Here is a 17,650-nt window from a genome sequence, read left to right on the forward strand (position 1 = left end):
ATTTTGTTAACTGAGCAACACTCAAAGATAGTGTAGTCCGAAAATATAAAAATAAACACATTTGACATTTCACCAGGATGGGATATGGAAGCCTAACATGAAATATAGAAGCGGTTCAAGACTGACTGTCACAATGAAGAGAGCCGTATTTAAAAAAATAATCCAATCCTGAATTGGATAGTCTTCCAGTTCCTTTCTTCATCATTTCCTCTCCAGGAATTTCTTATTAGTTCTTGGAACCACTTAGGAACTGCAAACATTAAATATCAAAAGATCTTGTTGAACGAAGAGGTGTGTATAGGGAGAAGGTCATCCATGTGATAAGAGTTTATCTTTGTAGATCCTTCTTCCCTTCAGCCTCTGGAATTCATGTCTTAAATCTGTGGTCCAAATCTGGTTTTGAAAACTGTTTGCAATTAGATGAGTACTTCTCCGTTACTGTTACCAAAATAAACATTTCATGCTACATATTGAATATTACCCTGCAGGCCAGGGACAGAAATTTTTCACTTAAAATGACGTAAATTTGGCTTTGTCTTTTTTTCAGAATTATTTTACTTGAATGTGCATTCTTCTGATTATGAATTTATTCAGCTGTCTGTTACTTATGTAGGTCATGGATTTTATTGTTTTAAATGTAAGCATAATTAATACAATAATACAGAATAAATTCTGTGAAGAACGGTGTTTTTTAAAAAATTTCTGCGAGTGAAGCACTGATAGTGAAAAGGCAAAAGTATTCAGTGGCACTCCAAGCCCTGACCAGCCTTCAGTCCAGTAAGTGTGATGTGGAATTGAGCAGAGTGTAGCACAGGAGAGCACTGTGGAGATACTCTAAAGAGTAACAGCTCCATGTGCAGAGCACAGGCAGAAGGAAATAGGAAACTGTTCCCACAGCTTAGTGTATTTGGGGGTTACTTATGGGCTTCTGCAGACTGGATTCTTTAGCCTTGTGCAGGTGGGCAGGAAGGAAGGAGGACATAATGGCTATACCTGCCATGTGCCTTAGGCAGCTGCTGCAGGCTGGGATTCCTTCCTGAGCTGTGAAGTAGAGAACTCAACTGTGTCTTGCAAAGGGCTGTAGTAATGGGAGCACTTTGCCTGATGTTGCAAGTGCTCTAGGAGACATTTTGCCAGTCGAGAATCAAATTTCATGTTGCTTTTTGTGTTTCTTCTTCCTATGCCTAGTTGAACTGTATGTTTCTGTTTTTATGGATTACCAGGTACAAAAAACATATTGCAGTCTTTTCACCAGGCCATAACAGACCCTGAGACATCTCTCCTTATAAATACAAAGAACCATTTCAAATTATTTTGTTTTTCTTAAAACTAAAGTTGAGTAGTAAGAACATTAAAAGTCTTATACAGAAAAAGAAAAGATTTGTAGGCTCAGCAGAGGCTTCACGGGGGTGCTTCACTCACATCAGTTTATTTGGAGAATTAGTAATATATTTTTTTCCCTTAGATGTATGCAAATAAAATCCTTAAAGTCTTCATTTGCTCTGAGAAGATTAAGTACTTAGAGTTAGAGTCTAGTGCTGATCTTAAAATCAACTATCTGTCTGCATTGCCAAATGATCTACAAGGAAATTTTAATTATTAGCTTCCCTCTGAGAATTAGTATATCTATTGTAAGGTATATTAGTGTCCGTCCACCTTTTATAAGAGGTATTTGTTAGTTTCTTTTACAAGTTTGAACAATCCTTAGATCCAAAACCACATTGTATTAACAGTTCTACTGATGCTGAGGCTTCACCCCCTTAAGCCTTTGTAATACAAAATTCACTTCTTGATAAGGATCCTTTTCAGCAACTGAACTAATGCTGAAAGAAGAGAAGTTTTTTAAACCTGCTGTTAAACACGGAGGATTCTTTTCAATACAGAAAATTTCTGTCTTGGTGTGTATGCCAGCTTTGTCCTCAAGAGGCCTGGATTCAACTGAATGTGTTTCTGGCAGCTATAGTGGTTAGTGTAAAGATTTACAAAGACGGACATTTACGAGGCTGAAAATGTTATGTTCTTCCAAGCTTGTTAGAATGAAATAGATCTGAATCCTATGCAAAACAAGTGAACCAGATAATTTCAATTAATCAAATCTTTAATTTTTTTTTCAGTCTAAACATCTCTTGAACCATAAGTGCATTGCTGTTAAATAAGAACAAATAGAATAAAATACTCTCTTTCTCCTCTTTTTTTCATATTCTAGCACAAACAAAATAATATAGGTCTACTAAATTAATAATAAGAAAATGATATGGTCATATTTCAATCACAGCAGTCATTTGTCTGAAAACATGTAATGAAGTTAAAAGCATAGCAATAAAGCTTTCCTTCTTTAGTCTGTAAGACACTTGAATATGTACTGGAACTGCAACTTGAACAAGTTAAAGAAACATGTACAACTAAAGGCAAATCCTGACAAATAGTCTATAACTTCCTTTTCTTCCAATGAGAAATTGGCCTGTATCTGCAAGCCTCTGGACTTGGCAGCTATACCTAATGCAGTTTAAACTCCCACTGGCATCAACAAAAAAACTACCTGATTACAGATGTAGGATCGGATCTAAGATAACAGCATATTAAAATTCCACTATAAATTCATAAGCTACTAATGGAAATTAAATCCCCAAAATATAAAATGTTCAAAGCAGTTGAATGGTTTTCACTGTACATACTCTAAATGCTAAACAATAGTAGCTATTGCATGTGTGACCATCAGGAAACACAGCTGTGCTTCTTTGTGTTACAGTTAATTACTTCCGTTGTATATAAAATCGAAAGTATTGGTACTCTGGGGCGGAAAAAGGATATCCTGATACACTGCTCCTATTTCCTTACTCAGGCCTATTATTGAATGTTTCACCATTAATTCAGTTACAATGAATTATCCTGTGATGAATAAAGGAAGGGTAGATTGGGTGATTAATCGTTATGCTAAAAGCTACTTTTTCTTTGCATTTTCACTCTCCTACATTTCTATTGCACTTTACTGCTTTCACATGTACCATCTTTGATAGCAAATTGATCACTTTAAAATAGTTGCACTTCGTAATGGAAGTCTAAAATAAATGTTTACTTAACTATCCTTTGACTTATTTTTTTATTTTTTTTTTATATTATGAAATCAGAGAAAGCAGAAAACTTTGTCACCATCCTTTCAAGGAATGAGAAAATTTCAGCTTAAGCATTTGTAGACAGGTTCTCTGAAGCTGGCACACAGAGATGTAAATTATTTTCTATGCCAGTGAATTTCCTTAAGCTAGAGGTGGATGAGGATTCTTACCTAAAGTTAGGGAGTAGTAACAGACCAGCATTTCTCTCTTTTTTTTTTTTTTTTTTTTTCTTTTTTTTTTTGTGAGAATTGCATAGGAGCAAAAACTGTTTGATGTTCTACTAAATACTGCAAATTTAGACCCTAAAGATATGTATTTCTCATAGACTTTAATAGCTACTTTTTGATAGCACTGTTTGTTTCTTTTTAGAGAACTTAACAGAGAGCACTGTGACTGCTTAGGAAATCACTGAAGTCTCTAACAACCACCAGCCATGTGAGTCTATGGAAGATGGATAATGTGTTGTGTATTTGCTATTATAAATTTTATCTTTCAGAACATTCCTCCTAACCTAAAAGTCTGTGGTTGTGTGCAAAGGTGTAATTAACACCACCAGACTGTTTCCAGCCCACTCTAAGATGTGTAACATAAAGCTGAGTGACATGGGGGAAATGTGGAGTCCTTCAATGTGAGCACAAATACATTTTGCCAAATGAACTGAAATCTTTGCAAGTTTGAATTCAGTCTAGTTGGTGTCACAACAAAGTAACAGAAGAATGGCAACTCAGAAAAGCTCCCATTCCAGAAACTGCTTGACATAATACAGATGGCAGAAAAATCATCATCTGCATAAAATACAGCCCTATTATCCTTTTGCTGCGGCAGCTGGCGCTGCAATACAGTCTCAAAAGATACCTATGCTCTGTCATTATTTCATAACAACACAGTTTAGTTTCAGATATGCTAAATTTGATGTGATAGCTAGAGCCTGAATCTCTCTGGCTGCACAATCACATTTCTTGCAAGGATTTTTTGGCCAGAGGTATGTACAGTGTAGTATAGATGCTGTGCAGCATACATGCAGTAAAGCAGAAATTTCCAATTAATGTCGTATGTATTGTGTATCCATAATAAATTTGAGTAAATGTGGGATTTCCCCGATGGAGTAGGCTGACTGAACACGCACTAGCAGCACAGTCCATTATGTTACTTTTTACCCCACATTGTTTACACAGTTTACAAGCATGTGTAGCACGAACTCTGGTCAGGCTTTCACATGTGCAGAAATCATAGGGAAATTTACGATGTCCTCAAAATCAGGACAGGGAACATTTTTCAGGAAGAAAAAGAAAATGGGCCAGGGAACATGCAGGCCTATCAGTGACACTGGGTAATGCAGAAGAACATTTGGTTGTGAAAAAAAATATATTGGGTCTTTATTTATAACGAACAAATTACATTTTTATTCCTGAATTCATATTTTTTTATATTTTGTTGGATTTTGGAAAGTGTACCCTTCTTTCTGCTCCTTCATCTCCTATGCTATCAGAAGTCTAGAGATGTTACCTCATAAAGGACAAATACCCAACTAATGACAAAAACTAGGTCTCTAGGTGCACTCTTTAATGCACTGTTATTATGCTATGAATAGTAAATTGACTATATGGCAACAATTTAGACTCAAATGGTGCACGTATGAAACATATTCACTTAAATGAAATCAGAGCCTCAGTTCTGGATTTTTTAATCCACATACATGTTCCACACGTGCATATAGGAATGCTTACATTCATCAATATTAATATTTCTTTAAATTAAACTAAACCTTGATGTCAACATTATTTTCCAGTCCACATATTATTAGATCCTAAAATAATTAAAATCCTGTGAATCATTCTTTTGTTCTGAAACAAGATCCTTAGTATGGCTACAGATATTTACTAACCTTCCTAAAAATCCAAAACATTCATTTTAATGCACTGTAAGAATAAAACATTCTGGAAGAACCACAAGTTTCCTAGCTTTCTTCTAGCAAGCAGTATTCATTCCACAAGCACTGGAAGGACCATCACCTTTTTTCAATTCAAAGTTGTATTTTTATCTATATCTTCTAATTAAAAGAAAAAGAAATTGTTAATTTAGTTTCAGAAAGCCTCAACTCTTTTTCAGTAACACTACACATAGTAAACTTCATGGAAGCAGAAGAATTTCCGTAACATCTTTGCCATTAATGAAAATAATCTGAATTCTAAAGTAGTAAGATTAGAAAATACTTCTGTAGTGGAGGCAGATTTATTAATGATACTTCATGCATACTGATTAAATATGCCCTAGCAGTTAAAATCTGGAAACTTTTAAAGGAAAAATATGTTTTGTTCAGAAGTTTAGCTTTGTTTGAAGAAAAAAAAAATTCTCCTTGTCTTTATTACACAGAAAAGTCTTGTGACTCAGTCTGACAGTCCTTATTAGTACAACGCACATTTGTTACTGTTTTCTTTTGATGTAATCTTCCCAAGAGGAGGAGGGACTGTACTTCTAACAGCTATCTAAGGGCATGTTTTATAGGCATGCAGCACAGAATTTATGCCTGAATATAATCTGAATCTCATCCATAACTCCTATTTGGCTGAGAGAACAAAGCATTTCATTGTGTATTCAATAATGGTTTCAGCAATCTTATTCACACATTCCTTCCTTTCTAAATCAACAGAAACTGGCCAAATTTAAGATTCACAATGGGGGGAGAGGGGAAACAATGCCAAAGCCTATAGTTTTGAAATCACTATTTCCTTCAGAGCAAATAATAATCTTTCTTCACTTAAGAATCCCTTAATGCAACACTTGTCAAGCTATTTTGCACCACGTCCTTTTCTAATGAACTTTGCTCCATTCACTTTTTGCAGCCTAGTAGCTGGCACAGTGCTATGCTTGTGCCTCTGTTGCGTCCACTTCCACTAGCTGAACTCTCCAGGGATCACGGTGCACAGTTTAGGAACTACTTTCTTGTGTAAAGGTTAAAGGTCAGAACAGACAATCTGAAAACCAGCAAATTTGATCTGATAGAAAATTCAGTCTTTTGAATTACGTTTTTCCTTTTGCACTTGTAAACAGAAATTAGGGCTGTAAAATAAAATCAAAGTGCACAAAGCTGTGATTCCTGATATTGTACTTTGTAATACCATCTAAAGCCAAGTCTGTCCATTTATCATCTAACTTCTTAATTAGGTTTAATATAATTAGTTGTATCTTTAAAAATCCTGCATTCCCGAGGGGTGGGGATTAGGAATGCACAAAATGGCTGTTTTTATAAACACCATTGTTATATGAAGATATCCTTCCATTTAAAGGTATTTCTTGGCACTGGAGCTCAATGAGGACATTTCAAACATTTTGTATATTGTTCAAAATCACTTCTGCTAAGAAATGGAAGAATACCCACCTGAACTTACGCAGTCAAACTTTGTTCTCAGATGCATCAATGTAACCTAAGACAGAATTTGCCCATTCCTTATAAAGTTACTATAAACAGTATTTGTTGACACAATAAGGTCTGTGACTATACAAGTCTTGCTAAGTTAAAACACGAACATGTATACCTATGTCTTTTAAGCATACTAACATTTGTTTAAAACAGCATTATATGGTTAGTAAACATTTAAGACTGATATACAATAAAGTTGAAACCAATGCTTTTAATTTTTATTTTCAGGACTTTAGTAGAGAGTACAAGCTTGTGTATTCTTTCTTATCAGGATTACATGTCTGAAAGCTGTCAGCTGTTCACATGGCATATTAATAAATACACCCAAATCGTAAAGTTTAACTGTATTTGCACATTGCTTTTATTACTAGACTGTTTTATTCATGTTGGCACAGATAATCCATGCAAGGTAGTTACTCACACCTCATAAACCACACTACATTCTGTTTCTGAAATAACTAGGAACTTAGGAAAAAATATATATCTAAAAGCAAGGGCACTTGTGGCATCAAGTCAACATATCAATATATTATAAACCCTGGACTTCTAAGATGATCACTGCAGGCAAGAAATCACTCAGTTTCAAAATCTCATGTTTATAAATACTAAAAAAATTAATATCTGCTACCAGTAGACAAGTATTGCAAACAAACATTAGTGTGCCCAGCATTAGACACTAATGAGTGTGTTCAGTGCTGTGGACTTTCACATTATTAAACATAAATACAAATAATCTTTAACAAAACATTTCATCCAAAGTACTGACCACTGAAGGACCAAGGAAAACATTTTTCCCTGTTTTTAATTGATTTTAGAAATGTGTAATGTGTAAATCCAATATAGTAAAAATTTCTAAAAAAAGAAGTCATAAGAGTGTTTTTGTTTTATTTTGTTTTCCAGATAATAAAAGTCATCTTTGGAAAAATGTTATTTACCCTCCTCTGCAAAAAGAACAGAAAAAGAGAAAAAAGTATTAAGATCATTTTCGAAGCCTTTGACTGAAAAGTTACTGAACACTTTTTAATTAGATAAAAGACTGGACTTCTCATTTGATCATTCAGAGGTACAGTATCTTTGTTTTATAATTTAAAACTCCACATTAATTAGAATGAAAAGAAATATTTAGAGGAACTTAGGACTTGTCCCAGGCATCTATTACAAGACATAAAACATAAAGAAATACACATTATTCATCTTGCATATTTTTGTGCAGCATTTATGTTCAGTGATAGTTGCATCTTTCCCCCCTCCGTATCACAAAGATGACATCTGGCAGAAGAGTATCAGTAGTTATATGATATTCTACCCTTGTGAAAGTTAAAATACTACATTATTATTCACAAATTTCTGGTTCGGATATGTGCAAAAATTATATCTTAATATAGATATCAAGGGTGGGTAAGTGGATTCCCTATTTTTGGACCACATTATGAAGCAGCACAAGTCAAAACAGGAAATTTATTACATTATAATCCTCAGGGTATCTCTGTTTTTCATTCAGAGATATCACTGTACTTCATATAGTGATATGTAAACTAGCTTTAATCTCACTTGCTCAGACACCAGCTGAAATCAGGGCATGTGTTACAGTGCATCTTATCTGCTCAAGGAAGTTTTCAGGAATCTCTCAAGCTAGTATGGCTCTCACTGAAGCCTGTGCTGCTGCATTTTCACTGTTGTCACTCCGCAAGGGGCTCAGCTTTTGCATTCACCTTTCTGCAGTTCTGACCACATACTTACTAGATTGGATCCTATATCCCCCTTGCTCATCCCTTCTATACATATTCATACTAGCTCTCCGGACTATTGAAAGCTACGTGTACCCTGATTTCTTCCTTCAAGTCCTTTCCCTGACTGTAGTGAGTCATGCTGGCTATTTCCCCCTTCCCCCCCTCCACCCCACCCCAACTCACATGTCAGTTTGGTGAAACTAGTCTTACCTAGTTATTCCCCCTCCAACCCCAGCTTCACTAATGGCCTCCTGTGTCCTCAATGCCTCATCTTCTCACACTCAACCAGAGATGCTGCTGCAGGTGCTCTCCCTTCTCTGACCCAAGCCTCCCTTCCCCTGCCCACACTGAGACCCCAGTCTCCCATATCCCTGTCCGCCCCTGTAACTTGCAGACTGAGCTGGGCCACTTCAGCTGGTGATCCGGGCTCCCCTCTGAACATGGAGACAGCCCTAGCCATGCCGCCTACCACCATCTCCCCACAGACTGTATCCCTGCCAAAGCTGCAGCCCTCCATCTCTGGCCATCTCCTAAAATGCTTTGTCCTTCACACTGCCAGTGAAGAGGGAGCTTGGAGGGACATTGAGGGGGAAGGTGGCGAGTGAGACATATACACACATGCATATTAGAGGTGAAAGACCTCATGAAATTCTTCTGAGACATCATAAGCCCTAGCATGTTGTGTCCTCCCAAGGAGTCTGACTCCCTGTTTTGATGTTGACAGTATGAGACCCAGTCAGTAGGTCACACAGAAATCTGCCGTAAGAATATCTTCAATGCAGTCTTAGTGTATAATATGCTGATATGAATTCTCCTAAATAACAGAGAATAATAAATACCATCTTGTTGAATGACATTCAAAAATTGAAAGGAAATCTAAAATTATCTCACTGTTATGAAAAGGTATTTAATGAGGTAAGATAAGTGAAAAAATATTTAACTTCCATGATTACAATTTATTCCTCTAAAGAATATTATGAGCCAGGCCTTTGGATTTTATGATCAATGGAACCATATTCACATCAGTCCAACACTGACTAAAACCAGAAAATTTGTTTGCTATAGAAAAAAAAGAGGCTTTACATATAACGTACTAGTGTTTTAGAATAATTCATGCATAAAAAAATCTGACCGTGTACCACTCAGATCGATCACTGCTAAGACCTGTGAGAACTTAGATACTTATTGAACAAATGCAGGTCATACGTTTAAACTGCCATGGGCAGTTCAGGTTGTTATTTTTGTCCAAGATGAGGACTGTCTGCAGCTAACTTAATTCTCATATTAGAACTTCAAATTTCTTTTATTCCCCCCTCAAACTTTAGATAGTTTCTCATCCCTGAAAAGACAAACTAATTTTCTTAAAACGGGCATTACCCATAGTGAGGGGGAAAGGCAGACAGTGCTATGTAGTTTGTTGTTACTCAAAACACAAGGTAAAACAGAAGGTACAGATGGCACCAGAAGGTGGCTCACAGAATGCATCCTCAGCCTTAGAAATTCTAATTCAAAACTGTCAGTATTGCAAGCTGTCAACACACACATCATAATTTTCACTTAAATTAATAAAATTGGAATAGTGATCAGACTAAGTTTTATAAATAACTGTTCGAACAATGTGAAGGTTGTTCTTAAAATATTAGAAAAGATGACTGTATGGTTATCCTAATTGTCAGAGCCTATCTACTGTTCTATAGTGGCAAATACTACTGCAATTTAGGATGTGTTGCATTTAAACTAACAAAATTTATAAAGAGTATGTGCCGGTGGTGTTATTCTGCCTTACAAATTTTTAATCAATGTTAATTTGCTATAGGAAAAATTATGCCCTTTTCCTAACTATGTGGGAAGGAGTAGGGAACTTTTAAAAGCTATCTCCCACTTCCTAGCTGGGCTAGGTGGATGTGTGTCTTGTGTGTTCACCAATGTGAAGGTTCAGATGAAGATTCCTACCTCCCAATGATATCAGTTGGAATTATCATAGAAACCAAAGCAACTTTGAGTGTCTTTTTCCACAAGAGGAAAGGAAAACTGTTTTCAAATTAAAACCTGGCCTTTCCAGCCAGCTCTATTCCATCCAATGTAAGAACAATCTGGAGAAAATCAGTTGGCCTTTTCCATTATGAGTTGAAGGTGAACTAATCTAGTGTGCATGTATAAGCCAAGTGCACTAGCAAGGTTGATCCAACATGCTTCTCTTGGGCCTACTGGGTTATGGAAAGCATTATTCTGTTTCTACTTCATTTTCCAAGTAAGTTATGGATTGTCTCCTAGGCTTCCCAGCTACATATGTATTCAAGACAGACTTCTAATTTGTAAAGAATCTAAAATATTTGATGCTATGAGGTAGCACCACAACATAATGGAATAGCACTGACTTCTCATAGAGGAAACCCTAATCTCTTTATTTCCCTTTGAAAACTATGGCCTTTGGTTCTACAGATTATTGTACATGTGGCACTTAATAATTATTGTTATGAAAGAAAATTACTTATTACAAAAGGACTTTTCCAGTTGTTCTTAGACACTACTGTGTGGTCTAAGCAGTAAAACTGCTGTGGGTAGTTCATTTGAAACTGTATTTGAGCGTTACTTTTCATATTACAGTTTTTAATTATTTCAATATTTCCCCCAACTGTTTCTCTAATAATAGACTAGATCATTTGTTTTGACTGTTCATTCAGTAGGTTTTTGTATGAACCTTACAAAAGCATGTTCTGCTTTTACAAAAGAGGTTAAACTTCAGAAATATCAACTTCCTAGCTTTTACCAAGAGAAACGCTAGCCATGGTTATCAACTTTATAATTGCCCAGTTAGTCATCTGTTTTTCCCCAGCGTTACTGATACCAAGTCTTCTTTTAAATATTGATGGCATGGGCATGCTTCTTGCACAGTGGCTTATCCTTCTTGGAGTAGAATGGCTGACCTTCCAAATTCACATGGCATACCTAGAATTAATAATGAATACAATCAGGGATCATAAAAAGAAAAAAGTGATTATCACTTCGAGCTGTATTTCTCTTCTGCCCACACATTTCTTTGGCAGAAATCCATCCGATTTCCTGGATCAAAGAGCATGCCTTGGTAGTTTTCCTACTCCATGTAGAGGTTAGGCTCTCATTTGCATCAGCGCTCCTCTCTGTATCCTCTTGCCACCACTACCCACTAAATCCACTAGTTTCCATTAAAATGAAGTCTGGGTGCACAATCCCCTAGGCAGCTTTGGCATGTCCCAGCAGTGCTTGTGTAGACCATCAAAGGATAGTGGCATGCTCGAGTGCATGGTCCTAGCTCAAACTTTAAAATCTGGATTCTGATCCTTTAACACATGATTTCACAAAAGCTCTGGTTAGGTGCCATGGTCCCAGCAGTACCATCTTTCCACGGTACCGTTAGATAGATACTTATTCCTATTATTACTTTGTCGTGGTACGGGTGCTTATATGATCAAGGAGTGGGTCATTCAGACACCTGGTATCTTTGAAAACTAAGTACTTATTCTTACCAGGTTATTCTTCAACCCACAGAGTTCTCTGTCTGGTTGGATAAATGCCAGAGCTGACATAACAAAGCATGCAAGAATGCATGACGAGGCAGGGCAGTCCAGGTTTAGATCAGCTTAAAGTCAACTGGAATTGTACAGATGTCTACAAAAGGGAGTGCAACACCACTTGCAAAGTCAGAGTTGACTAGAACCTCTTAAGTCAACACATCAGAATCTAGGAATAAATGTTTTCCCTAACCCTTATGGCAGACTTAAGACCAGTGAGTAAAAACATCAGTGATGTGCTACTGCAAGTGGAAGGAAAATCATTGAAAGGATATGAGGATAGCATATTAAAAATCATGTTTATTTGCATATTACTTAACCTACTGAAAGAAATAAAGTTATCTCCCAACAACAAAAAGAAAGAGCTGTGAGAACTGCATTATCAAAACTGTGACCTCCAGAGAAAATAGGGTTGCTAATTTAAATAAATACATAAACATACAGTTAAATGAATAAGCAAAAAAAAAGAACATGAATTATTCAGAGAAAGTATATTTTGTAAGCGAGTAATAGCTGTTACTTTGTGAAGGAAACTCACTGTCTTAATATTCCTTTCAATGTTAAAATTTCCAAAATACTTTAATTTTCACAGGACATTTTTCTGTCACTCACTTCCACGTACGTTTGAAAGACCAGTAGCTAGTTTAGCTTCAGATATTTATAAACATTTCTATTCTTTCTACTCTTCTACCTAAATTTTAGAGTTCAATAAACATTAGGAATTGTCAGTCATTTTTGGTGTGACCGACATGCTATTTTTAGTTAATTAGAGGTTCTAGATAGTATTACCTTAGGAATAATATGTTGCAGAACAGCACAGCTGTATTAGAACCATATGAAAAGTACTGTGAATCATATGGATTTTACTACTTTGTGTGCAGAGTGTGGGAATATGGCCACACTGTAGACGCACCACAGATTGATGAGTTTGACCAACTTCTATGCTAATTACTATTCATTCTCTCTAAACAGACTCCTTTTGCAAGTTTCAACAAGCATTCTGCACAGAAATACAAACTGCACTACTTTGTAAATAAGATTATGGCAATGCTGTTCAGTATGGTGTTAATTTATTTTAAATGCTGCTTTATCTTTATTTGGTAAACACCGGAAAGAATAACAGCAATAGTGGTATGTATTACTGTACGAACTTTCTAAAACCGAATGTTTTATTAGAAAGCACTCACTTGTGATGGTCAAATTTAATAATTCTAGTGAAAGTTTATGGAGGAGAAGAGAAATCACTCTCATCCTTCTCCATCTGCAAGTGAAAATCGAAATTCAATCCCTCTGCATTCTTAGGCGTATGTTAGTCATTCCTGCTTTCAGATCTGCTAATGTTACTTCACAATTTATTAGTATAAAGAAATAAGATAGTATTTAGTATAGAACCTACAGCACAAATGAAGCAGGTATCATGCCAAGTGTGTCCAAGAGCTTCAATGAACTTATCTCCAGCTTCAACAGGAAAATCACAGCCATGGCATTTTGTGCTGAACAAAGCAATATAATCTAAAATGAAACAAAAAGCAAACTTAGAAACTCTTACTGTAAATGTATTAAATCCAAGAAAAATAGAAAGTTTCCTGAGGATGATTTTTTCAGTTGTTTTTCCTCAGTTTCGTACTACATTTGCTGAAATACACTGAAATTTGCTTTTTCATTATTTATATAGAAACCCAGTGCAAAACACCGTGTTAGCGCGACAGTTGTCATCACAAACAAAGTAAACAAACAAAAAATTTAATCAAACAAAGTTTTGTTACTCATATAAGTTTTAAATGAGCTTTAATGTATGTGGAAGCTATTCATAAGGACAAATATGGTCATATGAAACACAATCTAATGGCCAGTGAATGTTACCTTAAGGGTGGTATAGAAGCACTGTTTAAGTTTCCATGTCTGGATTTATGTTCTCTCTGCCTTAAGAAAATATTACAGAAGCCGTGTACTGGCTGGTTAACACATCTTTACTTCGAATATCAAATGCAATTTGGAAAGACTTGATATTGAAAAAGATTAGCAGAAATTCTAAAAGTATATGGATTTAATGAGAGTCATGACGGGTTATGGCAAAACCTCCAGTTTTAAAGGGTAGGTGCCAAGTCAGTCATGGTGTATGGTTTTCATTCTTCACTAAGAGTTACTGATTTGTAAAATTCGATTTGTGCAACTGTAAAGAAGGATTCTCCACAGAGAACTGGGCCAGAGACTCATTAGATGGAAGGCAGGGCTTAGAGAGGGAATACCACTTAAACCTTAACTTGCTATCTGACCATGTCAGGCAACTCATTTACATGGCAAGCACCATTTATTAAACCATATTACCCTTTCCATAGTTTGGAAAACCATGATCTTTTCTTAGTTGGCAAGAAGCAGTTCATTTGTTGCAGCACACAGAAAACCTAATCTGCACTACCATGTGTTGCACATCTGGGCAGAGCCATCTTTTCATGTGTGTTGGTTGATCAGTTTTAGGGTGAGGTAGCAGCATCAGAAGTCATAATTCAAGCAACCTAGTAGAGAGAATGTGGGCAGCAACCCACACATACTGTATAGAAGCACTACCAGAACCCTGAAAGAAGAATTTTTCATGCCATAGCATGTAGATTTCTAGTAAGCAGAATCTTCCAGGGAAGGGAACAGGGGAAAAAAAAAGTATAGGGAGAGAAAAGGAAGGTAAGTATCATAATACATAAGGGAGAGAAATGAAGTAAGGCATGCTGGGGCATAGACACAGAAGATGCTCTGTCACTCTGTCATATAAACTGGAGAAAAATACAGAGAGGGAAACACTTGTATATGTGGAGAGGGGAAACAAAATCCCTGGGTAACTGACTTTATTTTGTTCATCAGCTGCTTTATTCTTAGGTTGCTTCCATACATGAAGCATATGATTACTGAGCAGAACTGTCCAGTTTGCCTTACCTTTCTCACAGTAAGGTTCCCCATCCTCCATGTGAAAGAGGCTATTCCCGAACGGCATCTTACAAGCAGCACAGACAAAGCAGGTTGTGTGCCAAGTTTGTCTTAGGGCATGCATCACTTCCTGTAAAACAAACAAACAAACAAACAAAAATCTCCAGCAAAACAGAATGCCTACTGGAGAACAAACAAGGCAGAAATGCTCTAAATTTTTCCCATCTGTATCAGCCAATTCCCCTCCTCAAAAGAAAGAAGTATGACAGAAATTGGGATCCTTCAGAAAGAAAGAGGAAATAGGACTGCAAGCTTTCTAGAACAATGTATTTGCCAAAATGAAATAACATAGTTCAGCCAGCTGTTTGTATCAACATGCCCAGTTGGTGCTGCAGGAGAGATTCTGCACAAGGATTCTGGTTATTTTCTGCTTTGTTTTGACACAATTAGTATGAACTCTTCAATGCAATTTGCTAAATATGAAAGAGTTATTTTCTCCTGTAAGACCAAGAAATGCATGCAGGGGATAAGCGATTGAAGTCTGATGTTTTAAAGCACTTTAGATTACGTACTAATTTCTTTAAATTTCTCACAGGAATGTTTCACAAACTAATGTGAAAATCTAAAAAAAAAAAAAGTCTTGGATTCTAACTGATGTGATTAATGAAACTGAGTCTGCATGTCTGTTCCTAGGCCATGTGTTCATAAAAAAAAAAAAAAAAAAAAAAATCTGTGCAACTGATGTTCTCTCGAACTGAGTATCCAGATTTTATCAGCTTCTTTCTTATATGCAGTATGGAGCAATCTCTATTACTACTTCATTCTTATCTCGTCATGCAGAAGTCCTCCAAGTCCAAAAGGTGCTGTACTGAGCTCTGATGCATGGTTACCAGTTAATTTGTCAATCCTACTTGTGCCCAAGACTATGTTCAATAGTGTATCTCTGTAAAACAGTCCAGATTTTAAAGGGCCAGCTGCATAACTGGTGTGAATTAATTTAACTTTGTTAACTTCAGTGAAACAGCATTGATTTACACCAGCTGAGAAGCTATATCATATTTTACATTGCTTTCAATTACATACAAAGACCCTGTTCTCTTTTAAAGATTGTTTTTAATCTCCACTGACTAAGACAAAAGGGATTGAAGTCCTCTTCTATGCTTTCAATCCAGTGAATAGACAAAATAGTCTAATTTATGTTTGCTATATACCTCATTAGAGAATCACCATTTGAGATACATAAACTTCCGCTACTGTTTGCAAAACAGCTATCACTGATAAATAGGTTTTGATCCATAATGAACCTCACTGAGCTAAGAAGCAAAGAACAGACTGAGAAATCATATTAATATAAATAGAGGCAGCTGGCATCTTTGCTGTTTTCCTGATGAAAATCCATAATGGGGAACTGATTTGTGCCAGCATTAATTAGGTAAGTTAAGTCAGTACTCTGCTGTAAAATGACTCCTACTGCTGCAGTAGCAAACAAGACTTGGTTGGAGCCAGAGCTTCACCATAGATGTCTGATGCTGCCATCCCTAATTGGCAAATTCAGGAAAAAGCATCTAGTCTGTCAATGCCAACATTTAGACAGATGTCAAATGGTGACAACTAAGCAGTGAAAAACCAATATGCTTCTCCTTGCTTCCTCATTGAAGAGCATCTTGTCATATATTCATGATAACTGGGATGCATAAATGCACTGCCAAAATTATCTTATGGCATCCCAGCCTCACCACCATCTAAGTCATATGTAGAGCAAATTTACTTGTACCTAAGCGTGAGCACATTAAGACAAAAGCCGCATTATTTTTGCATTTCTGGAATTCAGATCTTTGTATTTGTTCTGTATTCTTTTAACTATGAGAAGTCAGCACAATTCCTCTTGGCAGCTGTGTTGTGAGGTATCAGTGAGGCCCCTTCCCAAGGTCACTGACACCTCCATTGAAATTTAGACTCAGTCCTGTATAAGAAAACCCAGTTCAAGTCTCTTACTGTAAATATAAGGAAAAGAAAAAGTAACATAGTTTGTATTGGATAGCATGGAACTATCCAAAAAACATTACTTATTTTACACTCAGTGAGATAGTAATTGGATTAAATATTCTGTCTACAAGTTGAATAAGGTACAGTAATATCCAAGATTTTGGATAGATAAAAATTATTATAATACGTTTCTCATTCTGAAATAATCAACAGGCTGGGAAATTATTATTAAAAAGGGACATAAATAATTAAATATCTACTTTCATTGCTTACAGTCTAAACTATCATACTATTTCAGTGAACCACGCAGTTGGAGAAAGGGTTAAGCTTGTTCTCTTACCCCCATGATCTTAGTGTGGCATCTGGCACAGGTTGGTGCAAAGAACTGTTCATAACAGCGCTCACAGTACACACTGTTCTGCTCCTCCACAAAGCACACGTCAGCCAAGGATGTCTTGCAGTAAGCACAATTGAATTCTTCTGGGTGCCAAGAGCGACCCATGGCTACCAGGAAAGGACCCCTGTAAACAATCATAATTATCTCATTTGTATCGCAAAAAGATGGACTGACTTTGATTACAAACCCACTTTGTTAGACACTGCATGCATGTATCAAAAGCATTCTATATGAACCATGAAGGTGAGTATTACAATAAGATCCAGAAGCCTGAAGAGTAATGGTATTTTTCAAGATCATTACTCAAACACTGTGCCAATTGGTTGAAGTATTTCATTAGTGTTTAGTCATATACATTAGATTTACAGCAACTGTTAGAAAAATCACCAATTGTTTTCCTACCTGCATAGCTATAAGGGGTCTTCGTGAACAGTTGCAAAGACAACAGGAAAAGGCTAAGGGTTGTAACACAGAAGATAGTGCTACTATTTGAAAGCATGAAAAAGCAGGCAAATTTCCAAACCTACACACCC

At 36.3% G+C, this 17,650-nt stretch overlaps 1 protein-coding gene across 19 annotated transcripts in view; it reads right to left on the bottom strand.

Moving 5' to 3' along the window:
• Window positions 1-6,730: 6,730 nt before the first annotated feature.
• The window catches only part of LDB3 (LIM domain binding 3), a 127,848-nt gene continuing 116,928 nt past the window's right edge, over window positions 6,731-17,650 (bottom strand). For all 19 annotated transcript variants that reach the window (XM_065067752.1, XM_065067751.1, XM_065067764.1 and 16 more), the window contains 4 exons: window positions 17,061-17,241; window positions 14,744-14,864; window positions 13,212-13,327; window positions 6,731-11,213 (listed from right to left, as the gene is read on the bottom strand). In XM_065067752.1, the coding sequence (XP_064923824.1) occupies window positions 11,124-11,213; window positions 13,212-13,327; window positions 14,744-14,864; window positions 17,061-17,241 (508 nt within the window). In that variant the 3' untranslated portion in view covers window positions 6,731-11,123. The remainder of the gene's footprint in view (window positions 11,214-13,211; window positions 13,328-14,743; window positions 14,865-17,060; window positions 17,242-17,650) is intronic.

The sequence above is a fragment of the Columba livia genome, chromosome 6, assembly GCF_036013475.1.
Source record: "Columba livia isolate bColLiv1 breed racing homer chromosome 6, bColLiv1.pat.W.v2, whole genome shotgun sequence".
Classification (NCBI taxonomy): Eukaryota; Metazoa; Chordata; class Aves; order Columbiformes; family Columbidae; genus Columba; species Columba livia.